This window comes from Halictus rubicundus, chromosome 2, assembly GCF_050948215.1.
Source record: "Halictus rubicundus isolate RS-2024b chromosome 2, iyHalRubi1_principal, whole genome shotgun sequence".
Lineage (NCBI taxonomy): Eukaryota > Metazoa > Arthropoda > Insecta > Hymenoptera > Halictidae > Halictus > Halictus rubicundus.
This window is the reverse complement of record NC_135150.1, coordinates 27350855-27372771: the sequence shown is the minus strand read 5'-3', so window position 1 is coordinate 27372771 and position 21917 is coordinate 27350855. Positions and strand designations below refer to the sequence as shown.

Genomic DNA, 21917 nt, shown 5'->3' with positions numbered 1-21917 from the left:
AAGTATTTCAAGGTTACCCCCCACCGGGTCCAAGCTGGAGTCAACGTTTTTATATCGAGTATAGAAAGGAAAATATTTATATTTTTTTTTTATTTTTGCTGCCATATACGCGGCATTGGACCTAGTAAAGTATCATGCTGCTTATATGACGGCATTGGTCCGTTAAGGGTTAATACAGTCGACTTGCAACACGCTACAGTGAATTCTCGTTAGGAGTCAGTGCAAACCTCACGGTTTGGAGTCAGCGGAACCACCCACACGGTGAGGGATCGAACTTCGAGAGCCGTCTCTCGAGCTACGTGCAACATTGTATCGAAGAAAAACATGTTCTCAGTCATCTTGTCACTATCGGTTAATAGTCATAGGCTTATGACTTATACACGGATGTGACACTTAGGTTTCCAGCGTGCCCTGTGTATTTCAAATGCGACGTTCGGCGAGAATCTCAGATTTCGTCTAAGAGTCAGACGCCAGAACCGCGCAACTGACTAGTAACGAGAATTCACCGTACTCCGGGAACGTGGCGCGGAAATTGCGACAATTATCCTATAACTCAGCTTGAACAATTACGTACACCCAATAACCTATAACAAGACTGTAACGGATTTACAGTGCAAAAGAAAAACTGTTTGCATCGATTGCAACATTGCAAGGTATTGGGGCCAAGTAAATATTTGTTTCTAACCCTAACAATTTTAATAAATTCATGATAATCTATCGATCCTTTCAAATTCTGTAGTTCTTTCACTGATTTATAATTCACCCAGCCATTTTTGTTATAAATGCATAAAATCCCCTATCTATTTTTAACGCAACAGCGGGACTATGGTTGTTGAATGCTGTTTGTATCGATTGCAAGGTATTGGGGCCAAGTAAATACTTGTTTCTAACCCTAACAATTTTAATAAATTCATGATAATCTATCGATCCTTTCAAATTCTGTAGTTCTTTCACTGATTTATAATTCACCCAGCCATTTTTGTTATAAATGCATAAAATCCCCTATCTATTTTTAACGCAACAGCGGGACTATGGTTGTTGAATGCTGTTTGTATCGATTGCAAGGTATTGGGGCCAAGTAAATACTTGTTTCTAACCCTAACAATTTTAATAAATTCATGATAATCTATCGATCCTTTCAAATTCTGTAGTTCTTTCACTGATTTATAATTCACCCAGCCATTTTTGTTATAAATGCATAAAATCCCCTATCTATTTTTAACGCAACAGCGGGACTATGGTTGTTGAATGCTGTTTGTATCGATTGCAAGGTATTGGGGCCAAGTAAATACTTGTTTCAAACCCTAACAATTTTAATAAATTCATGATAATCTATCGAAGCTTTCAAATTCTTGTAGTCCTTTCACTGTTTCATAATTCGCCCAGCCATTTTCGTTATAAATGCATAAAATCCTCAATCTATTTTTAACGCAACAGCGGGACTATGGTTGTTGAATGCTGTTTGTATCGATTGCAAGGTATTGGGGCCAAGTAAATATTTGTTTCTAACCCTAACAATTTTAATAAATTCATGATAATCTATCGATCCTTTCAAATTCTGTAGTTCTTTCACTGATTGATAATTCACCCAGCCATTTTCGTTATAAATGCATAAAATCCTCAATCTATTTTTAACGCAACAGCGGGACTATGGTTGTTGAATGCTGTTTGTATCGATTGCAAGGTATTGGGGCCAAGTAAATATTTGTTTCTAACCCTAACAATTTTAATAAATTCATGATAATCTATCGATCCTTTCAAATTCTGTAGTTCTTTCACTGATTGATAATTCACCCAGCCATTTTTGTTATAAATGCATAAAATCCCCTATCTATTTTTAACGCAACAGCGGGACTATGGTTGTTGAATGCTGTTTGTATCGATTGCAAGGTATTGGGGCCAAGTAAATACTTGTTTCAAACCCTAACAATTTTAATAAATTCATGATAATCTATCGAAGCTTTCAAATTCTTATAGTCCTTTCACTGTTTTATAATTCGCCCAGTCATTTTCGTTATAAATGCATAAAATCCTCAATCTATTTTTAACGCAACAGCGGGACTATGGTTGTTGGATACTGTTTGCATCGATTGCAAAATTGCAAGGTATTGGGGCCAAGTAAATATTTGCTTCTAACTAACAATTTTAATAAATTCATGATAACATATCGACGCTTCCAAATTCTTATAGTCCTTTCACTGTCTTATAATTCGCCTAGCCTTTTTTTCTTGGATACCGGTCACTAAAAAATTAGAATTTGGACAGAACGACTCTAAAATTGACCCAAGTGCATTAGCCAAGGTCCCGCTAGCCAATCGTTGATCTCCGTTTCGAAACGGTTCGGCGATTTCAGGGTGCGTAAAGGATTCCTGGCAAAGTGGCAGCAAACAGTCGTTCTTTTAATAGAATAATGGGAAAATCCACTTTGTCCGGTTCCGGCGCAAACTGTGGCGATCATTATGCTGATTCAGGCGTCGCCGGAGCACGTGCAAGAAAATAACAAGCTCGGTGAATCGACCAACCGAGACCGAGCTTCTTTTGAAGAGAGTGTTTCCACCTCGGTTGCTCATCCTCCCCGGCACGGTATCGATATAAACTGTGGCGAGGAGGAACAGGAACAAGGTCTTTGTTGCTCCGTTTTCGTTCACACGATTTGTATTCGTACCTGCGCTACGAATTACTCTTCGGCACTGTGAACACGTTGCCTCGCGTGTCCACCGATAGATAGGGTCGTTCCGAAGATCCATTTTTCGTCCGCTCGTTATCTCTGTTACTGATTAGAGGCGATCCACGTCCACTGCTTTCAACGTCGGTCGTGATACTCCAACCTACCTCCATACTTTCCATTTTTCTTCCGTTATCTGATTAAATGTAAACTTTCCTCCGTGGGCCGTGATGGTCACGATCTTAGACGACGGAGGACTAATTGATCTTCCGGAGATGGTGATCTAGTTTTTGAAACGTTTAAACCTAGCTTTGCGAGCCTTTGAACGTAATTTTCTTTCATTCGCAAGTGTAATTAAGGGTTGCTCTTCTTTGAGAACGATTTCTTGCTTCTTTTGATGCGGAGACGAGAGGAGGGGATATTCTCTTAAGCGTCTGCGGATAAAGGTGAATTTTTCTTTCATTCTCCGTGATTGGGGATTACCGTTTGATTGCTATGGAAATGAAGGGGTTGATCCACTTACCTGTTTCAGCCAGTGGGCTTCGTGAATAAATATTCCGAGTTTTCTGTAGGCTTTATGCTGAGTTTGTATTGCTTAAGAATTTTCTGTAGGCCCTATGCAGGGCCCTATGGATTGCCTTTAGTTTGATAAAATTATGAATTGGTTATTGTCCAAAAGGATCTTAGGAGTTTCAAGGCAGCATTGAACTTATGTAGCTTAAGAGTTTTCTGTAGGCCCTATGTAGGGCCCTATACTATGGATTGCCTTTTGTTTGTTTATGATAAAATTATAAATTGGTTATTGTCAAAAAGGATCTTAGGAGTTTCAAGGCATCATTGAACTTCTGTAGCTTAAGAGTTTTCTGTAGGCCCTATGTAGGGCCCTATACTATGGATTGCCTTTTGTTTGTTTATGATAAAATTATAAATTGGTTATTGTCAAAAAGGATCTTAGGAGTTTCAAGGCATCATTGAACTTCTGTAGCTTAAGAGTTTTCTGTAGGCCCTATGTAGGGCCCTATACTATGGATTGCCTTTTGTTTGTTTATGATAAAATTATAAATTGGTTATTGTCAAAAAGGATCTTAGGAGTTTCAAGGCATCATTGAACTTCTGTAGCTTAAGAATTGTTTTTGAGTCCTTCCGTTCTCAGCTTTGGCAGGAACTTAAAAATGTAATTTTATGCTTTTGTATGAATTGCCTCCAGTTTGTGCATGATAAAGTTATAAATTATAGCCTGGTTACTGAAGGGACAATTTTAGGAGATTTAAGGCAGGAGTGCACGCCAAGATAATTGCAACGACGAATTCACTCTGAGTCATCACTGAACACGAAACCGACCACCGATATACAGCTTCACCCTCTCTTTGCCATGACGTCATTCCTTTTGTCTTAAATTAACGTCCAATCGATCTATAATGGAACGGAAATACGATACAGTCGATTCGAATAGAGTTCTCCAATTTTAGCAGTAATTCGAACAATTTTAATGCGAAACCGAATATTGAATATTGAATACCGAATATTGTTTTAAAAAATTGATCGACGAACATATTGTAAATTTTTTAAATACTAATTATTGTTGTTCAACCCTTATTTTGATACTTGTACGGTAATGTCTCGAGATATGTATCACGAAAGAGATGTGCACCATATTTGTGTAAACATTTCACGATACGAAATAAACGTATCAATGAAACAATACTAATTTCGTGATGTAGCGTCTCTGGTTTTTTCATACAATTTTCGGCATCGTGTTTGTGACATTTTCCCGATTAAAATGAGACCAAACACGACATAGTTCGGATAATATTTGCTTGTTTAATCCACGATATAGTAGAACCTCGATTATCCGAACCGATATTTCAATTTTCCAAATACGTGTTTTACATTCGTATATGGATATGAATACAACACGATTTATTGTACAAATCAGTAAAAATTTCTTGTAGCACTTCAGCTAGGAAACTGTTCTATTGTCCTAACACTCGTGGTTATCCATGATTAGTTCGGATAATAGAGGTTCTACTGTATCGAGGATAAAACAAGTAAATATTATCCGAACTATGTCGTGTTTGGACTCATTTTAATCGGGAAAATGTCAGGAACACGTTCGACGAAGGTGGTTGATCTCTAGCAAACTGTTCTATTGTCCTAACACTCGTGGTTATCCATGATTGGTACGGATAATAGAGGTTCTACTGTATCGAGGATAAAACAAGTAAATATTATCCGAACTATGTCGTGTTGGTACTCATTTTAATCAGAAAAATGTCAGGAACACGAAGGTGGTTGATCTCTAGATCACTCGTTACCTGTTCACTGTAAACAACAGATCAAATGTTCGCATGTATCGAGGCAGTACCGTACACCGCGCACTACGAAATGATTAACCGTACCACGAAGGATCCCCTTCGACTAAAAACCACTTTTCTTTCATTCCAGGCCTGAAAGCGGAATTGTTTTACGTGCGGGAGGGCGTCATCAACGAGTACGCAATTAAATTTGTCGTGACAGTGCCGGCGCAGGTTCACAAGCTGCATTTCACTTGGGAAAATCTCGCCGGCAGGCCGGTAAGTTCCACAAAGACGCATGATGACCTTTCCAGCGAAAGGGGATTTTCTCCCGATGCAAATCCAGGCTCTCCTAGGGGAGGGGGGGGGAGGAGGAGGAGGAATGGAGAAGAGGGTTGGACTTTGAGAAGCGTAAGAAAACGGGGAACGGTAATGCAAAGAGAGAGACGCACCGTCGTCGTCGTCGTCGTCGCCCCTTGAAGCGTCGCGACAGCGTTCCCCGCGCACTTTATTCCTCATTTACGTTTCTTTGATTCGTTGCCCCGCCGGATCAAAGTTGCCGGATAGGAAAAGGTGAATTCGCTCGTTAACGAAGGAATCCGTGTCTTCGCGCGATCTCTCGCCACCCGGACCAGAGAGGGAAGAGCCTTTACCGGATGAATCCTCCTTCCGAGCACACTTCAAGCTCGAACAGACACGGACGAAACCGTTCGGAGCCTCTTTCCCCACCTCGGATCCTTATTCCCCCGGTTTCTTTCGCGTCCTTCCGAGACGTACTTACCCGGATTATCGACGCATGTCTTCCCCAGTTTCGACGATTCCTCGGCACGAACCCAGCCGTGCAGAACTCTCGAACTTCTCTCGATATTCGACGCTGAACGGGGATAATAAGACAGGGTCCGGCTTTGCTCGATGGGGATTTAACTCTCATCGAGACCGCTTTAAACTCCGATACTCTTCGAGACGTTCTCGAGAGATTCTTCCATCGTTGCGGACGAAGATCCGAAGCGATTTATTGACCCAGTTGGGGGCGAGGGTTAATATCCCGACGGTAATTAGGCTGGTGCTTGAAACGAGCTGATTCTTTTCGCGAACGGTAGATTAACCGCTGTCTTGAGATACCGCGGTGCTAATACCTTTTTGTTGATGAGGCGCGGTACAGTGGAGCCGAAAGGTATCGGGTGGGTGGGTACGGAAGGTATGATTTTGGAATGAAACATTCTTTAGACGTTTTAATCGAGAAATAGCTGGTGGGTTTAGAGACAAGAAGCTGATCTCCGAGGTGATATTAGGTTTATTTCCATCAATTTTGTTATATTTCTCGTGGTGTCTCTGCGCTTCAAATTTTGCGTTTCTTCAAAACAGAGTTTCAGCCATTATGCATTCTCCAAAAATACAAAAAAGTCTATAACCGTTCTCGCAAAACCAATTACTTCAAAGGTGTAATAAATGTCGCGTTTTTAATATTTTTCGGGGTTAATCTCTGCGTCCCAAATTTTGCATTTCTTCAAATCAGAATTTCCGCCATTATATGCACTCTGAGCCGACTGGAAAAAGTACAAAACTGTATATAAAAGTTTTCGCAAAACCAATTACTGCAAACGTATAATAAAAATCGCGTTTTTAATATTTTTCGGGGTTAATCTCTGCGTCCCAAATTTTGCGCTTCCTCAAAAAATCATTTCGGCCATTATATGCACTCTGCAGCCGGCTGGAAAAATTACAAAACTGTCCGTAAAAATTTTTGCAAGACCAATTACTCGAAACGTATAACAAAAATCGTTTTTTTAAATATTTTTCGTGGTTAATCTCTGCGGCTCAAATTTTGCATTTCTTCAAAACAGAATTTCAGTAATGGCTGCACTCTGCAGCCCACTGGGAAAAAAAACCCTATATAAAAGTTTTCGCAAAACCAATTACTCCAAACGTATAATAAAAATCGCGTTTATAATATTTTTCGTGGTTAATCTCTGCACCACAAATTTTGCATTTCTTCAAAACAGAATTTCAGCAATGGCTGCACCCTGCAGCCCACTGGAAAAAATACAAAACTCTATATAAAAGTTTTCGCAAAACCAATTACTCCAAACATATAATAAAAATTGCGTTTTTAACATTTTTCGTGGTTAATCTCCGCGTCCCAAATTTTGCATTTCTTCAAATCAGAATTTCAGCTATTATGCACTCTGCAGCCGACTGGAAAAAATACAAAACTGTCCATAAAAGTTTCCGCAAAACCAATTACTCCAAACGTATAATAAAAATCGCGTTTTCAGTATTTGTCGTGATTAATCTCTGCGTCCCAAATTTCGCGCTTCCTCAAAAAAGCATTTCCGCCAAAATATGCACTTTGCAGCCGTCAGAAAATCTACACACCTACCTATAAACGTATTCGTAAAGCCACCTATTCCAACACCAAAAATCGCGTTTTCAATATTTATTATTGTCGTGGCTGAAAATTTCGCGCTTCTCGGCAAGAGGATTTCCATCATTGGAAATTCGCGCGTGAACGAGTCCGTTAATGATGACCCGGGTGTAACAGTGCAATGAGTCATCGGGTTGCGCGAAGAGAACGATTTTTGCGAGAACGAGCTGTCCTCGTTGACGACGAAGGTACGCTGACAAAGTGGCGGCGGAAAGTGGGTAGAATGCGGCACGGTGTCGGATTGACTCGTCGACGATGTGCAGAAAAGAAGAAAAAAAAAGAAAGAAGGAAAGGAAAGGAACGGATCCGAGAGTAGGACAAAGTGGTCCAGCCACTTCTTCGAGCTGTCTCATTCGAAGGAAGAGGAGGAAAGGGAGACGGAAAGTTGAAGACTGATGACCAGCGCCGAGACATCCGTCACCTTCGCGACAAAACCGAGTGTCCTGGACGTTACTTAGGCGCACGGGGGCTGCCTGTCAATCAAACCGACGACTTTTCAGTTATGCGAACCGTTCCCCCGGACAAATTCGTCGCATATTTTTTTTCCCGACCGATACAATCTTTTTCTACTATCTTCTTCGTGTCTTTAACCATCCGACGGCCGCTTCGTCAATTTCGAGACACGCGAATGATTGTTAGGTTCAACATTTCAAAATGTTTAACAGTACGTTTACGGAGCGCTAAAAGTGACTATTTTCCATTACTTTGTGAAAATAACATGAATGTATCTGTTAAAATTTGTAGCCATTTTTTTTAATAATATATACCTAAAGAAACAAATTTGTTAATTCCTCATGGATGCATCTTTATAATTTCAATATTCGTAAATTAAAAATATTAGAATCCGTCATTTTGACGGGTTCCGTAAATCTAGTGTTGATTAACATTTTCTTACAAATTTAATTTAATAATTCAAATATCAAAAATTCATTGCATTTTTTTTTTAATTAAATCCCCTAAAATTTAATTCTTCATTTTCTAAAAACTAAGGCCTCCTTTCCTAATATTTCTTTTTGCAACAAACTAGAATAAAATAAAAAATTTATTCTCTTTCTTAATATCTTTATTCGGTCGAAAATAATGTAACAGTTTTTCTGGATTTTTCTGATGTCTTCGCAGTTTTAAATTACACCTACTTTTGATCGTTCGTACACGATCTCAAATATTTGTTTAGAAATTATCTTCATAGAAACATTCGCTCAAAAATTGTTCGAGATAATAATAATATTGTACAGCCGTCGCGAACGTGTTTTTCTTCTTAAAATTGAATATACCGGACAAGTATCGCTGCATTTTTTACGACGTAACAAAAATCGAGATTACGAATAAATAAAGATATTTTCGGCGCGAGGAGATCGCCAACGAGAAGTTGTTTTCAACGTTACGAAACCAGCGAAGAGAAAGTAGCATTCCCCGGTATAAAATGTTATAAAAAATGTCATTCGCTGTCCCGAATGCGAGCCGGTTGCAAGCAACAGTTCTGACCGTACTGCGTCAGGAAAGCAAACAATAAAAAAAAAAAAAGAAAAAATAGTCCTAAAATTACGTTGTCTCATGAGTATCCCGGTAAACAAAAAACTGAAACGAGCCTGTTACGTTCAAGCATTTCTGCGATCCTCTGAGCGTTTTAAGCCGTGTCCAGAAGCAGCCAACCGACCGTCGCCGATAAACAAGAACGAGCATAATCCGGGTACATATTCGCGGCATATTCCGGTGCAACTTTGAATACATTTCCAATATCCAGAAGCGGAGTAGTCGCACTTCGGTGTTACCGGGATGCAGCTCGTTTCCTCTCGCGTCTGTTATCAGTAACGCGTTTCATAAATTCCGGGCGAGGATGGTCCTCTCCTCGCGACGACGACGACGTGTCCATAAACCTGCGCTCGCGCGCGAGGACCAACTCGCGAAATCCCGAAGCGTTACGGGAACGGGGGTGAGAAAAAGAGCATCGTAAAAATTCTCGACAGTTTAAATCGAACGGTTAGCCGGTTTACAGAGGCATTCACTGTCAGCACGTAGTTGGCTGCTCGCGGCCATAAAAGACCGCAGAGCGCGGAGAACACCGTGGAAGAGCCGAGTGTAACGTGTAGCGACAAGCGGGCAGGTTGACGAGGTGCCTTCTCCGCGGCTAGTTGGGAACCGATCATCATTGCGAGCTGGTAATCAGCTGCGAGAGGAGGCCTTCTCCAGCTTCTCTCTCTCTCTCTCTCTCTCTCTCTCTCTCTTCATCTCTCTTTCCTCTTTCTCTCGTCTAGCTTCTCTTCCCTCCTCCGCCGAATCCCTCGGCTCGTTCCACTCGTTCCACTCGTTCCTGTCCGCTTCTCTTCTCTCGCTACTTCCTCCTCGTCCCCTTTCTTCGAGGTTCCCTTGCCCGCGGTCCTGCAGATTCACTTTGCTCTCGGTTGGGCGCAAATTGTCTTCCAAGAATGGTACGTTTCAGATTATAAGAAGGTTCAACGCTCGCGTGATTACGAGCGAGCAGTAGCAAACTCGTCCCTTACATCCTTCGACTTTTGTTCCATTTGCCCCTTGTTCGTCCTCGTCTGTTCTCCGCTAACGAAACGATCGACGGCCTCCATTCTCCCTCCCCTCCCCCCTCCCCAATCCGCAACCCAATTTTACCCTATTCGCACGGTAACCTTTCGACGTATGCGAGAATGTATATCGTGCACAGAGACGCCATTTCTCGATCCCCCGTCGTCAAAAATCAGAACATGTATCGGGGTCATAACAGATTACAGCGAGGTCTCGATATATGTCAACGACACGGTTCTTCACAGCGTCGTTATGTTTACAATTCCTCGCGGAGTATGCCACGCGGTAGTGGGGACAATTCCGCGACGTTTATCGTCCAGGTCTTGGCGACATGTACAGGGTGCTCAAAACTTTCCAGCCGTGTATCTCAAAATTTTGAAAGATATTAAAAAAGCGTAGAACCAAGCATTTCGAGGAGGAAAGCGGGGGGCAGTGTCAGTTTTTTGTTTCTTTGGCATTATCAAGGGCATTTGAAGGTCAACCTTGTCTTTTCAAATGGAAACCTATATTTTTTACTATGGGATCTTATTGTACGTAAAAAGACCAGCAATTTTCGTAGGATACTTTTGTTTATCCGCCCATTAGTTTCGGAGATATTTAGCACTTTGACTGCCAAACTAAAAACCTCAAAAATTCCATAGAATCAAAGTAAGTTATTTAACACTAGGTTTACGGAGCATTAAAAATGACTATTTTACATTACTTTATAAAAATAACATGAATGAATCTATGAAAATTTGTAAAAATGACTATTTTACATTACTTTATAAAAATAACATGAATGAATCTATGAAAATCTATAAAAATTACTATTTTACATTACTTTATAAAAATAACATGAATGAATCTATGAAAATTTGTAAAAATGACTATTTTACATTACTTAATAAAAATAACATGAATGAATCTATGAAAATTTGTAAAAATTACTATTTTACATTACTTAATAAAAATAACATGAATGAATCTATGAAAAATTTGTAGCCATTTTTTAAATAATATATACCCAAAGAAATCGATTTGTTAAATAATTGCTCATGGATGCATTTTTACAATCTCAATATTCGCAATTTAAAAATATTACAATCCGTCATTTTGACGGGTCCCCTAAATCTAGTGTTAATGAAATAAAAATTGAAAAAAGTTAAATATATGATACCGAGTAGTCGTCCAACATTCTTGCACGTTACAGATCCTAATCAAATTTGGTACGATGATCAGGTCACCCACATATCGGTGACGTGGCATTCAACGTGTTAAAGAGAAGTAGTACGAGGCATTGTGTACAATTCTTTAATAAAATTCTTATCGATTCTTAACTACAATAAGTATCGTACCTTGATCTTATTGATCGTACACTAAGATCCCATAATAAAAAATATGGGTTTCCATTTGAAAAAACAAAGTTGACCTTCAAATGACCTTGGAAACGCCACCCACTCTTTCTCTAAAAAGATGTTCTTCTAGAAAGATGTGTTCTATAATTTTTTAATATCTTTCATACTCTTCGAGATATTCTGCTAGAAAATTTTCAAATTAACATCCTGTATACAGAAATCACTGTATCCCTGTGACACTGGGACTGCAAATAAAATCTTCCCCAAAAAATGCGTTCCTCGAGTACGCTTGCTAATGGTCAGCAAATTTCTAATAAATATAAATGTCGATTCTACGACTGTCGAAGCTATGCTGCATTTTCAAACAGCAGATTCCCCAGTGTACATCCATCCAAAGACTACACTCAGCAACGTACAACACGTTCTTCTGGTACTCTAGCATGTTCTTCAAGCGTTTCTGCAAGTCCGGGCAACTCGGTTACAAGACAGATTCAACGAGAGCGGCTTTCAAATGATTTATTTTCCATTTCCAGCTGCCGTACTCGATGCTGATAGACGTGAGCGATCCGGCAGCCTTGAGCAGTTCGTTGAACATATCGCAGGCCGGCGAAATACCGGTGGGTGGTCTTCAGACCTGGGCACTGGCGTTGCATTGCGGCCCGTACGACGCGGAAGTCGATCTCAGTCTTCGAATAAATGTCTCCCTATCGAGGCGGAACACGACCAGCTTGGACTTCAGGCGGAAGAAGATCTGTATGAAGGATAAGAGCAACATAGGCGCCGAAGAAGTGCTCGTCGCCGCTTCTGGAACCACTTCCGGCGGCCAAGTGTTCTACGCTGCTGTCGGCTGCGCCTGTGCCTTCATCGCTGCCATCTTTGTTCTGGTTATTGCCTACTATGTGCGCGATAAAAAGACCAGAAGGCATCGCGACCCTCTGCAGTAAGCTTATCTTAATTCACTTGTTCTATAATTACAAACACCATCGGGGCTTTGGGTGCTTATGGTTTGGGGGAATGGAACCTAAGGAAGACCTTGTATAGCAAGATTTTCACCTTGTATGCTTTTCTGTTTCTTAAGTTGGTCACCCCTTTTTATTAATATTCGTTACAATATTTTCTGTGATGTATTTCTATTCATATTAGTGTAAGATTAAAAACTTTACATGGAATTCAGAGAAATTTATAAATAGAAGATAATTTAAGAAAGAAAGATTCTACTTGTAAATATTGTTAGAAATATATTTCTTCTGCTCTCTCTCTCTCTCTCTCTCTCTCTCTCTCTCTCTCTCTCTCTCTCTCTCGCTCTCTCTCTCTCTCTCTCGCTCTCGCTCTCTCTCTCGCTCGCTCTCTCTCTCTCTCTCTCTCTCTCTCTCTCTCTCTCTCTGAATAAAATTTATATGTCTAAATTAAGAAATAGTGAATTAAAATTCTATTTTAAATAGTATTGAGGGTTGCCTAGTATTAGAGATTATTAAAATTCGAAGAGAAGGTTGCAGTAATGTTGTTTTCATTCTTATAGGGAGTCGAGAGGTCTCAGTTCCGCATGCAGCGTGGAACGCAGCACCGGTGTTGGACCAGCGCAAACATTTTTGTCTTCTGAAACACCTCCACCAGCATCTGCTACGTCAACGTCCACTTACAGGCGATTAGACGATCGACCCAGTCGAGAACTGCACGAGAGAATCCAGGAAATCACGGTCCAGAGGTAGATTAACTGCGTCATTGCAGATGAAATCTGGTTTTCAACTATTTTCAATAAACCTGGAAAACCGATCAGCCTCAACTCAAGAAATCCACGACGAAGCATTTACTACTCAGAAAACATCATAAGACACATAAGTCTAGTACAAAAGATACATAAAACTTGATAAACTAAAATGTTTAAAAAAGGGGCCTTCACTTTTGCATTTAAAATTGAAGTACAGTATTGATTATTACTAGATGAAGTTTATGGAAATTCAGTGAAACCTGGAACAAAGAAAAAAGATAAATAGAACTGCGACTTGTTAACGTTTCTGTTTTATTTTATTTTGCAAATTTATACATAAATGCATAAAAATCCGCAGTCTAATGATTATTGACCCGAAGGCTCGCTTGAAATGACTAGTAAACCTATAGACAGCCAGCATCTCGAGTTCCCCGATTCTAAGCATTTTTCTTTTTATTCCTCGAGTGGCTCTGGTGGAGGCCTGCATCGTGTTTTTAGGTTAAGATCGTTCAGGAGCCGGGGGGAAAAATCTTGATATTCCGCGCGTTCAAGTGCACAGAAGTTGCTGATGAAACCGTTCAACTATCGACCGGTCGAAGAATTGCAAACGGACGACGTTTGTTCCCAGAGAAAAATATTTAGAACGCGTCGTCTGAAACGTTCAACACGAAATACATCACCTAATTTCGTTCGTTACGAATAATTTTCACGCAAAACTTGTTTGCCAACATATTCGTCACAGTTTTCCGATTAGAATGACACCAAACACGACGCAATTTGGATCACGTTTACTCATTTAATTCACGATGTAGCGGAACCTCCATTATCCGAACTGTTGAGTGGAGCGTAAATATAGAGAATTATAGAGAACTTATGTAACTACGTATCTAATTTGTAAAATGAAACGTATCTTATATGGATCAGTTTAGATTGAACTGTGAATCGTCGGTTCGGATAATGGAGGTTCTACTGGATCGTGGATTAAACAGGTAAATACGATCCGAATTGTGTCATGTTTGGGCTCGTTTTAATCGGAAAAACGTCGCGCATGCGATGGTGAAAGTTCCATGAAAAAATAGTTGAATATAAAAGAGTTTTACTAAAAGAGATTGAGGAAAGATATTGAAAAATCGTTCCAAGTAAAAAGGACTGGCAACGAGTGTGTGCAAATTCACTTCTATACGACGAGTAGGAATATTTATTGGCCCCATTTTGCATCGCAAGCTTAAAGAGATGCGTCCGGCGGTGATCCTTTCAGTATCACCTGTTCGGTCGTTGAAGTCCGGTCGGCGCGCAGACAGGCGTACATTCTAGCAATTAGACGATCAGTTTCGGGGGCATCGGTAATTTTCGTGAACGGTTTTCAAAGTTTGTACAGAATAATTATCGGTTCGGTTGATGCCGGTAGTCACGAATCTCGAGGCGATCTTGCTCTGCGCTTGTTACAGATGCAGGGTACGCCTTCTCAGCATTGAAATGGAAGGCACATTCGGTCGCGTGTACAGAGGCAGTTATCACGAGGAGGGCGCGTCTACCCCGAGGGATGTCCTAGTGAAAACTGCTGCTGAACATGCATCGCAGTCGCAAGTGAGTAATTTTTTCTTCCCTTTCCAATTAAGTTTCGTCGAAAGCCGGCTAATTAATTTAGCACGCGTTTCCCCGGAATCGCCTGGCAATTAGACTCTTGCTACCCCCTACGCATGGACTCTTAATTAGTTTCCACACGCCGGAGGACTGTTTTACGAAACTCAACCACGGTTTTCTCCCGCGTAAACAAATTAAATCAACTTTTCTTTTCATTCTTCTTGTACGGTACTAATTAACGTACTGTGCGTGCCGCGCAAGAAGCCTCGCGAAAGAAACGCTGGGCTGATTGGTCAGAGCGGAAGGGGCTCCAGCTGCTCTATTGGCTACAGCGGTTGCACATACTATACAGCGTGTGACGTCAGAGCCTAAGCATCGGCCTATTGGAGCGTCGACGGTGGGGATGCCACCTTTGGCCTTGTGCCGTCCTGCGAGGCTTCTTCCGAGGCACGGACAGTTGAAGGACACTTAAACGTCTACATTTGATCATATCATGTTATTTTAGATTTGACAAAAATCGAGCTTTTAGTGTTGCGAAGATCAATGTATAATTGCAACTCACTTATGACATTGGAAATGGCACAGCTCAGATATTTTATTGTTGTACAGTCTGTAATATTTTTTAAAAATTATGGAGCCGCACGACTGTGATGGAAATTAGTTCCTTGGCCTCTAAATTGGCTGCTTTTTAATTGGGAACTCGAAAGATATCGTGGCAAACGGGGCCCGGAGGGAGTCCCTTTGACGATCCACTATCGTTCGAGTGAGCGCTCACCCCTTTTCTGACGTGCTCTTCAATTTCGTTTCTTAAGGTCGCCCTCCTCTTGCGCGAGGGATTAGCACTGTACGGTTTAAGCCACCCGGTGTTGCTGCCCGTTTTGGGTGTCTCGATCGAGGACAGAAGCGCGCCTTTCCTTTTGTATCCGCACACCGGCTACAAGAACATGAAGAGGTTCTTGCTGAGGTGCAAGTTGAGCAGCGAGGGGCCACCGAGGGCTCTCACCACGCAAGAAGTCGTGGAAATGGCCCTTCAAGCGGCCAAAGGCGTCCAGTATCTCCACAGAAAGAGGCTGGTGCACAGAGACCTAGCCGCCAGGAATTGCGTGTAAGTAAAAAGAACCTGGATTATTGTTACAATATGCCGGGCATAAAAGTTGTAACATAAACGTTTTCCTCCCTATCTTTTTTCCTCTATTTCTCTCTCTCTCTCTCTCTCTCTCTCTCTCTCTCTCTCTCTCTCTCTCTTTCTCTCTCGAAGTCGCTCGTTTCCATAACCCGTACGAAACTTTTGACGTGGTTGGATCAGTTTTTACGATCCGACCATAGGAAGTCCTCCCGCGAAGGATAAACACACTGTACAGAATAATTCACTCGTGGCGCCGTAAACCTTCAGGTCGTTACGTTTCGTTACGGAATTAATTGGCCGTGCGGCATTAATTAGCAATAAATACACTGGCCCGAGACTGTTTAATTACCGGCAGCAGCTACTGTTTCGCCCCGCAAGGATGACTTTTAATGCTCGCTCGGGGCAGCCCCACGTCTTCTGCGACCTTTTTTCCCGATATTACCACGCGAATCGCCCGACAAATTTAGCCACGGGCGAACATGCTCGATCCGCCGAGCTTATGCTCGTGCCCCGTGTCCCTTTTTATCGTCGCGTGATGCTCCGAGGTCGTAAAGACCCGGACTGAATTCGAATTTTCAACTTCTTTCGAACTGCATGCCAGTTCTGATTACAGATTTTTACATTTGGACATTTTACAACTACGTACATTATCCAAATTGTTTGGGAAAACTCTGAAGTCGGAAAAAATCTTCTAGAACGAGATTTTATCTAAAATCGACATATTTTGTTATGAAATATTCAACCTCAGATCTAACGCAAATCTAAATAATGTAGCGTTAAATAGTATCCTTTCGGCTACGTGTACATTTACAAAAAATTGTTAAAGCAAAACCTTGTTTTCATAGCGGCAAACATAACCTATAAGGGTAGTTTCTCATCGTAGTAATACATTATCGAAATTTGTTGGAAAAACTCTGAAGTCGGAAGAAATGTTCAAAAACTAGATTTTCTCTAAAATCGACATATTTTGTTATGAAATCTTCAACCGCAGATCTAACTCAAATTTAAATAATGTAGTGTTAAATAGTATCCTTTCGGCTACATGTATGTTTACAAAAAATTGTCGAAGCGAAACTAGCAAAACCTTGTTTTCATAGCGTGGAACATAACCTATAAGGGTAGTTCATCATCGTAGTAAAAAGACAGTATCGGAATCGTAATTTGTGTGATCCCAAAAATTTTTTTAATTGCCCTGTTCGTAAGTAGAAATGTATAATTAAGAGATTCATGAATTTGGTTCCGAGTTTATACGATTTTCGACCACTGAGACGGCTTTGAATTTGGCACCAAAATTTGTCTCCAAATTCCTATCCATATGTTTCCGTATTAGGCACGATATTTGAGTGCAAAGTCTGCAGCCAAAATCCCATGTCAAATTGAAGCCAAACCTTGGTTTCGTTCAGCTTGGTTATAGAGGGCAGGTCGGTCGCCCTAAGCGGGAACCTAACCTTATTCTGAAAGTAAATATCGGGCAAAATATGTTTACAATACATTTATAGACATATTTTATTTTTTGTAACACATCTTTTACGGCGCTTTGTCTTCCACTGCACATTGTGATGTTTACGCACCGCTTTTGCGAACAAGGTTATGTCCGCTCTTAGTTCGACGGACCTGCCCTCTACAACGAAGGCCGAACGAAGCCAAGGTTTGGCTCCAATTTGGCATGGATTTGCGATTGATCTGTCTCCGAATTTGACCAGGAATGTATCGACATATCTGGGTGCCAAATTCATATAAAATGGGGGCCAAATTCTGTTCCAAGCAAGGTTTGCTACCAAATGGACCAGTCTTTTGCTCGCAAAGTGTGATGCAAACATTGCTCTAAATTTGCTCGAAACAGCATTTGGCTAGGTGTTCGAACAGGGACGTTTAACGATCAATGTTACCTTGTTATTAGCGTCGACGACGATCTCAGGGTTCAAATCACGGACAACGCTCTGGCCAGGGATCTGTTCCCCCAGGATTACCATTGTCTCGGCGACAACGAGAACCGGCCAATCAAGTGGCTCGCCATTGAAAGTCTTCTGAACAAGACGTTCAGCACCGCCTCTGACGTGGTAAGTTAACAAATTGCATCAGTAAATTTTGAGTACATTTTCTAATTTATAATTATTGATATTACAAAGATCCTTTCACCAGAGACTATTAAAGAAATCTCTCCAGTCATATTGTTATGAAAACCACAAAAAATTTTTAGAAAACAACTTATACAAGTCGCATTACCTGCTCGGTACGATTAGCGTTAAATTTGTTTAGTAAAATTAATTTGTGGGCGGAGCTTCAGATGGGGCAGTTGAGTGCAAAGAATTAATAATGTCGGATGAATGACTCAATTATTGAGTTAAGCGGTTTATACTTTCCATTGAATTCCAGAACTGCTCCAGGAGACTGTAAACATCGTTGTAAAAAAAAATGTACTTTTGCTGTGATTTTAGTGGGCATTCGGGGTGTTGCTGTGGGAGCTGACGACACTGGCGCAGCAACCATACGTGGAGGTAGACGCATTCGAAATGGCCTCGTATCTCAGGGACGGCTACCGATTAGCACAGCCAATCAACTGTCCGGACGAACTGTTCGCTGTCATGGCATATTGCTGGGCGATGTCAGCGGACGAGAGGCCGACGTTTAGTCAATTGATCGTCTGCCTACAAGATTTCCACACCCAGCTGACCAGATACGTCTAATAGATAAAGCTGTCGGTGCGCAAAACTCTTCCACGCAGAGAGATTCCCTTTCACTTCCGCCTGTAAAGGAAGGAGACATACTGAAAGCACCTGTACAGAATTCTAGTACTTAAATGGAGCAACCATCACCGATCGTAGAATCCTCGCTTTGTTCGGAGGAAGTCATTCTTTGCACCAGTACTGTCCAAAATCTTTACTTTATCTCTGCTGTCAGAGAAGCTGAAATGCTGTTGGCTGCCAAGGATCCTACGCTTGTGATCTTTTTGTTAGCCATAGTCTGTTTTGCGAGAGTAATGATCCTAAAACGTGTTTAATACACAGAGTCAGCTGAAATTTATCTTTCAACGAGAAATGAGTCAATTGGTCAGCCTTGTTTAAAAATTCATTTTCTCTTTAATTCTCTTTCATTACCATTTGCACCATTTGCTATTAAATTGTACTAACGTATCTCAGTAAAACCTCTGTCTGTTGTTACACCTTTGTAAGTGTTCATAATTTGAAAAGTCGCCTTTACATAATGTATAAATTGTTGTCATCAATGCCATAGCGAAGGATCTGACATCGAATAAATAAACTAAACTGATACGTAAAAGGGGGTCCAATAAAAGACAGCACTGGTGCAAAGCACACTATAATTTGACCGACCAAATGTGGGACTGCGATGTTTATCCGTGAAAATTGCCAATTTGTGACAGATTTTATACTGTATCACACCGTTAATCGGACGTGTCATCGATTTTTATTGAAATATGTATTAACTCCACGCTGGGTCAGCCAAACTATGGTGTTTACAGAAATATTATAAGGAAAGTAATCCGAGTATTATAGCCAGAGTAGGGGAATCAGGGAAAATGGAGGAGCCTTGCTTAGAAAAGCGAGAACTGTTGCAATAAATATTTTCCTTTTAAACAGTCTTCGAGACGGGACGCTCGAACCGATTTTTGGGACCTGCTGACACATTTAGTTTTCAGTGTAGTATAGTAGATATCGCGAATGTGTAAGTCCAGAACACGGTGTCTCGTCCGAAAGAACCTCAAAATTTGCAATAAGAACTTGTTGATATAGGAGTAGAGACGGTTGTATAATCGCGTGTAATTTTTCTATTAGCTGACGACAAAGAGTAACTGTAGAAACCGGCATGTATATCTTTGTCACCTCTTTAACTATTAAGACTGAATCGAATGTTCGTTACGCGATGCATGTTCGATCGAAGAAGCACGACAACTATACATATACTTTGCATTTCTAGAAATGCCGAATATCCTGATCTCGCTTTGCATTCTTGCGTTTACTATTCAAATCGTCGCAACGAATTGCTCGTTTAAAAATAAGTCGTGAACAGAGGTATGAAGGAAATCGATTCTATAAATTTGCCTGATGGCCAGTTTATTATGTTTCGTGTATAAATATTTATTTTCATTCGAGTCGAATCAGCTGAATTGAATTACTTGAATAATTGAGAAATCGATGTTCCTCGACTCGATTTTCGCGCAACATTTTTAAACAACGAACTAAATCTTCGTGGGCTTAGTTCTGGGATGAACAGAAACCAGTTGTGTGCGTTTGAACCGACCAGTATCGGTGTTTCTATAATCGTTTAATCGTTTATGCGTCTTAATTTATTCGACTTCACGGTCGCGCGAAAATTATCCTAACTTATGCGAAATTGTAACGAACTCCCCAGCAATTGTATTAACTGTTCGCTTGGAGTTTGCGAGAGAACGACTTGTCGATTGATCCGCCGAGCCAAAGCTTTCCAAATTTATTTTCGTTCGGTGGTATGTCGAGCCTTTTGTGGTATCGCATACAGTTCGGTTCCCAATGCTAATGCTAACACTAGTATCTTATCTACCCTTATCTAGGCGTTCTGCCCCGAGAAACTTCGATTGAATAGAACCTTTACCTGTCGCATTGATCGCCGAACAGTACGACGGAAAAAAACTGCCAAATTGTATCCATTGTGTCACGGACTGCCAATTTCATATTCGGGAAACTGCGTAATCTGATTTCGAACGATGCGATACGCTTGCCACGTCGGCATGTCGAGTGTGCCAATAACCCTTTTGTATTTTTGTACATATTTATCCGTAGACGTACAGCGTTGACCATAATCGTTCGGAGAATTCATCGTTGCACTTGTAGAATTAAATTATTTCACACCGCGAGCCTAAAGCATCAACGCTTCGACTGCAACGTCGAGTTCTTTTTATAAATCTTGAAAATCAATGTTTCACTGCAACTTGCGAAGTTAACGTTATTAAATAACTCTGATTTTGTGTGATTTTATGTATCGTGGCAGTCGAAGCGTTGAACATTTCTGTATTCTACCTCCGAGAAATACAAAAATTGTATTATCTAAAGAACGACGGATGAAAAGAGGATCGGTTATCCCACGAGAGAGTCATTCGTGTTAACAATAAAATTTATGCTCGCCGCTGAAACGGTGACAAAGTGGGAAACCTCTGTCGTTCGCACGATTATCGTCGAAACTGTAGACATAAGCGTTAGTTTTAAAGAATAGGTGCTGCGGTACGCCGAGTCAGAAAGATTCCTGTACATAGCGAGAAAAATGTCGACCGATATAATGTACAAACCGCGGGCGTTACGGGCACAATAAACCGAATTGATACACGACCCGGTTGTTTTCTCTTTCCCGTCAGAAACCTCTCCAGTCTCTCGTTTCCATGGAAGCTAAGAGACCGATTCCTTTGGACCAGCTATTTCTGGCGATTCTTCCACCACGGGTGAGGCAACGCATCCAGACGGAGAATGAAAGGGTTTTTTGTTTTCTCGGAAATCGTTCATCAAACCGTGAGATATCGTCCCGTAAACGACTCTTGTAATTCGTGCGGCCTGCGCCGGCGACGTCGGGTGACAAAATTAATGGCGCCACCCCGACGTCTTGTTTAAAATGACGGATGAGTACACGACTAATTTTCTGGTGTCCCTTGCTGTGCCTCTGTTTCGCGGCGTAATCGGATACACCGGCGACAAAACACACCCGGTTTTAAGGGAATCTCGAAATTATCTCCGTAACGAGGACGAGTGAATTTCCTTTGCTACTAAAATGGGACGAGGGGACGCAGCAAAATGTCGGGGCTTGGTTTCCTCTTCCAAATTGCTGGTGACAATCTCTGCGAGATCGCTATACTGTTCTTGCATTGAATGATAAAAAATTGTCGCTCGAAAAACAAATATTAGGCGCACCAAAAGTCACCGTTTTATATTTGTAAAAATAAAATGAACGTATTGAATCAAATTCTGTGCCATTTTTATTACAACCAGACTGCCGATCTTTATGCAGAATAAGAATTTTTTACCTGAATTGCAACGAACTGAAGTGAAATAGAAATTTATTTCCATTCCTGTTAAGTTTAGCAGGTTGAAAATAATATAATAGGGTGTTCAAATTTTTCTAATATTTTTGCTACTTAAAGTTACACCTACTAATTGTTGCCATAGTGCATGAAATCCGCTGTATAATTATAACATATGTGTCCCAAGAAATGAAATGAAGATAAATTAAAAACTGTCGAATCTGTCATTTTGAAAACCA

General features: G+C 40.8%; 1 protein-coding gene across 1 annotated transcript in view; it reads left to right on the top strand.

The window, feature by feature from the left end:
• The window catches only part of Dnt (tyrosine-protein kinase Dnt), a 48848-nt gene extending 30452 nt beyond the window's left edge, over positions 1–18396 (top strand). The window contains exons 2-8 of the mRNA XM_076806358.1: positions 5111–5238; positions 11790–12196; positions 12776–12961; positions 14413–14551; positions 15361–15653; positions 17575–17734; positions 18113–18396. Of these exons, the coding sequence (XP_076662473.1) occupies positions 5111–5238; positions 11790–12196; positions 12776–12961; positions 14413–14551; positions 15361–15653; positions 17575–17734; positions 18113–18361 (1562 nt within the window). The 3' untranslated portion in view covers positions 18362–18396. The remainder of the gene's footprint in view (positions 1–5110; positions 5239–11789; positions 12197–12775; positions 12962–14412; positions 14552–15360; positions 15654–17574; positions 17735–18112) is intronic.
• The last annotated feature ends 3521 nt before the right edge of the window (positions 18397–21917 follow it).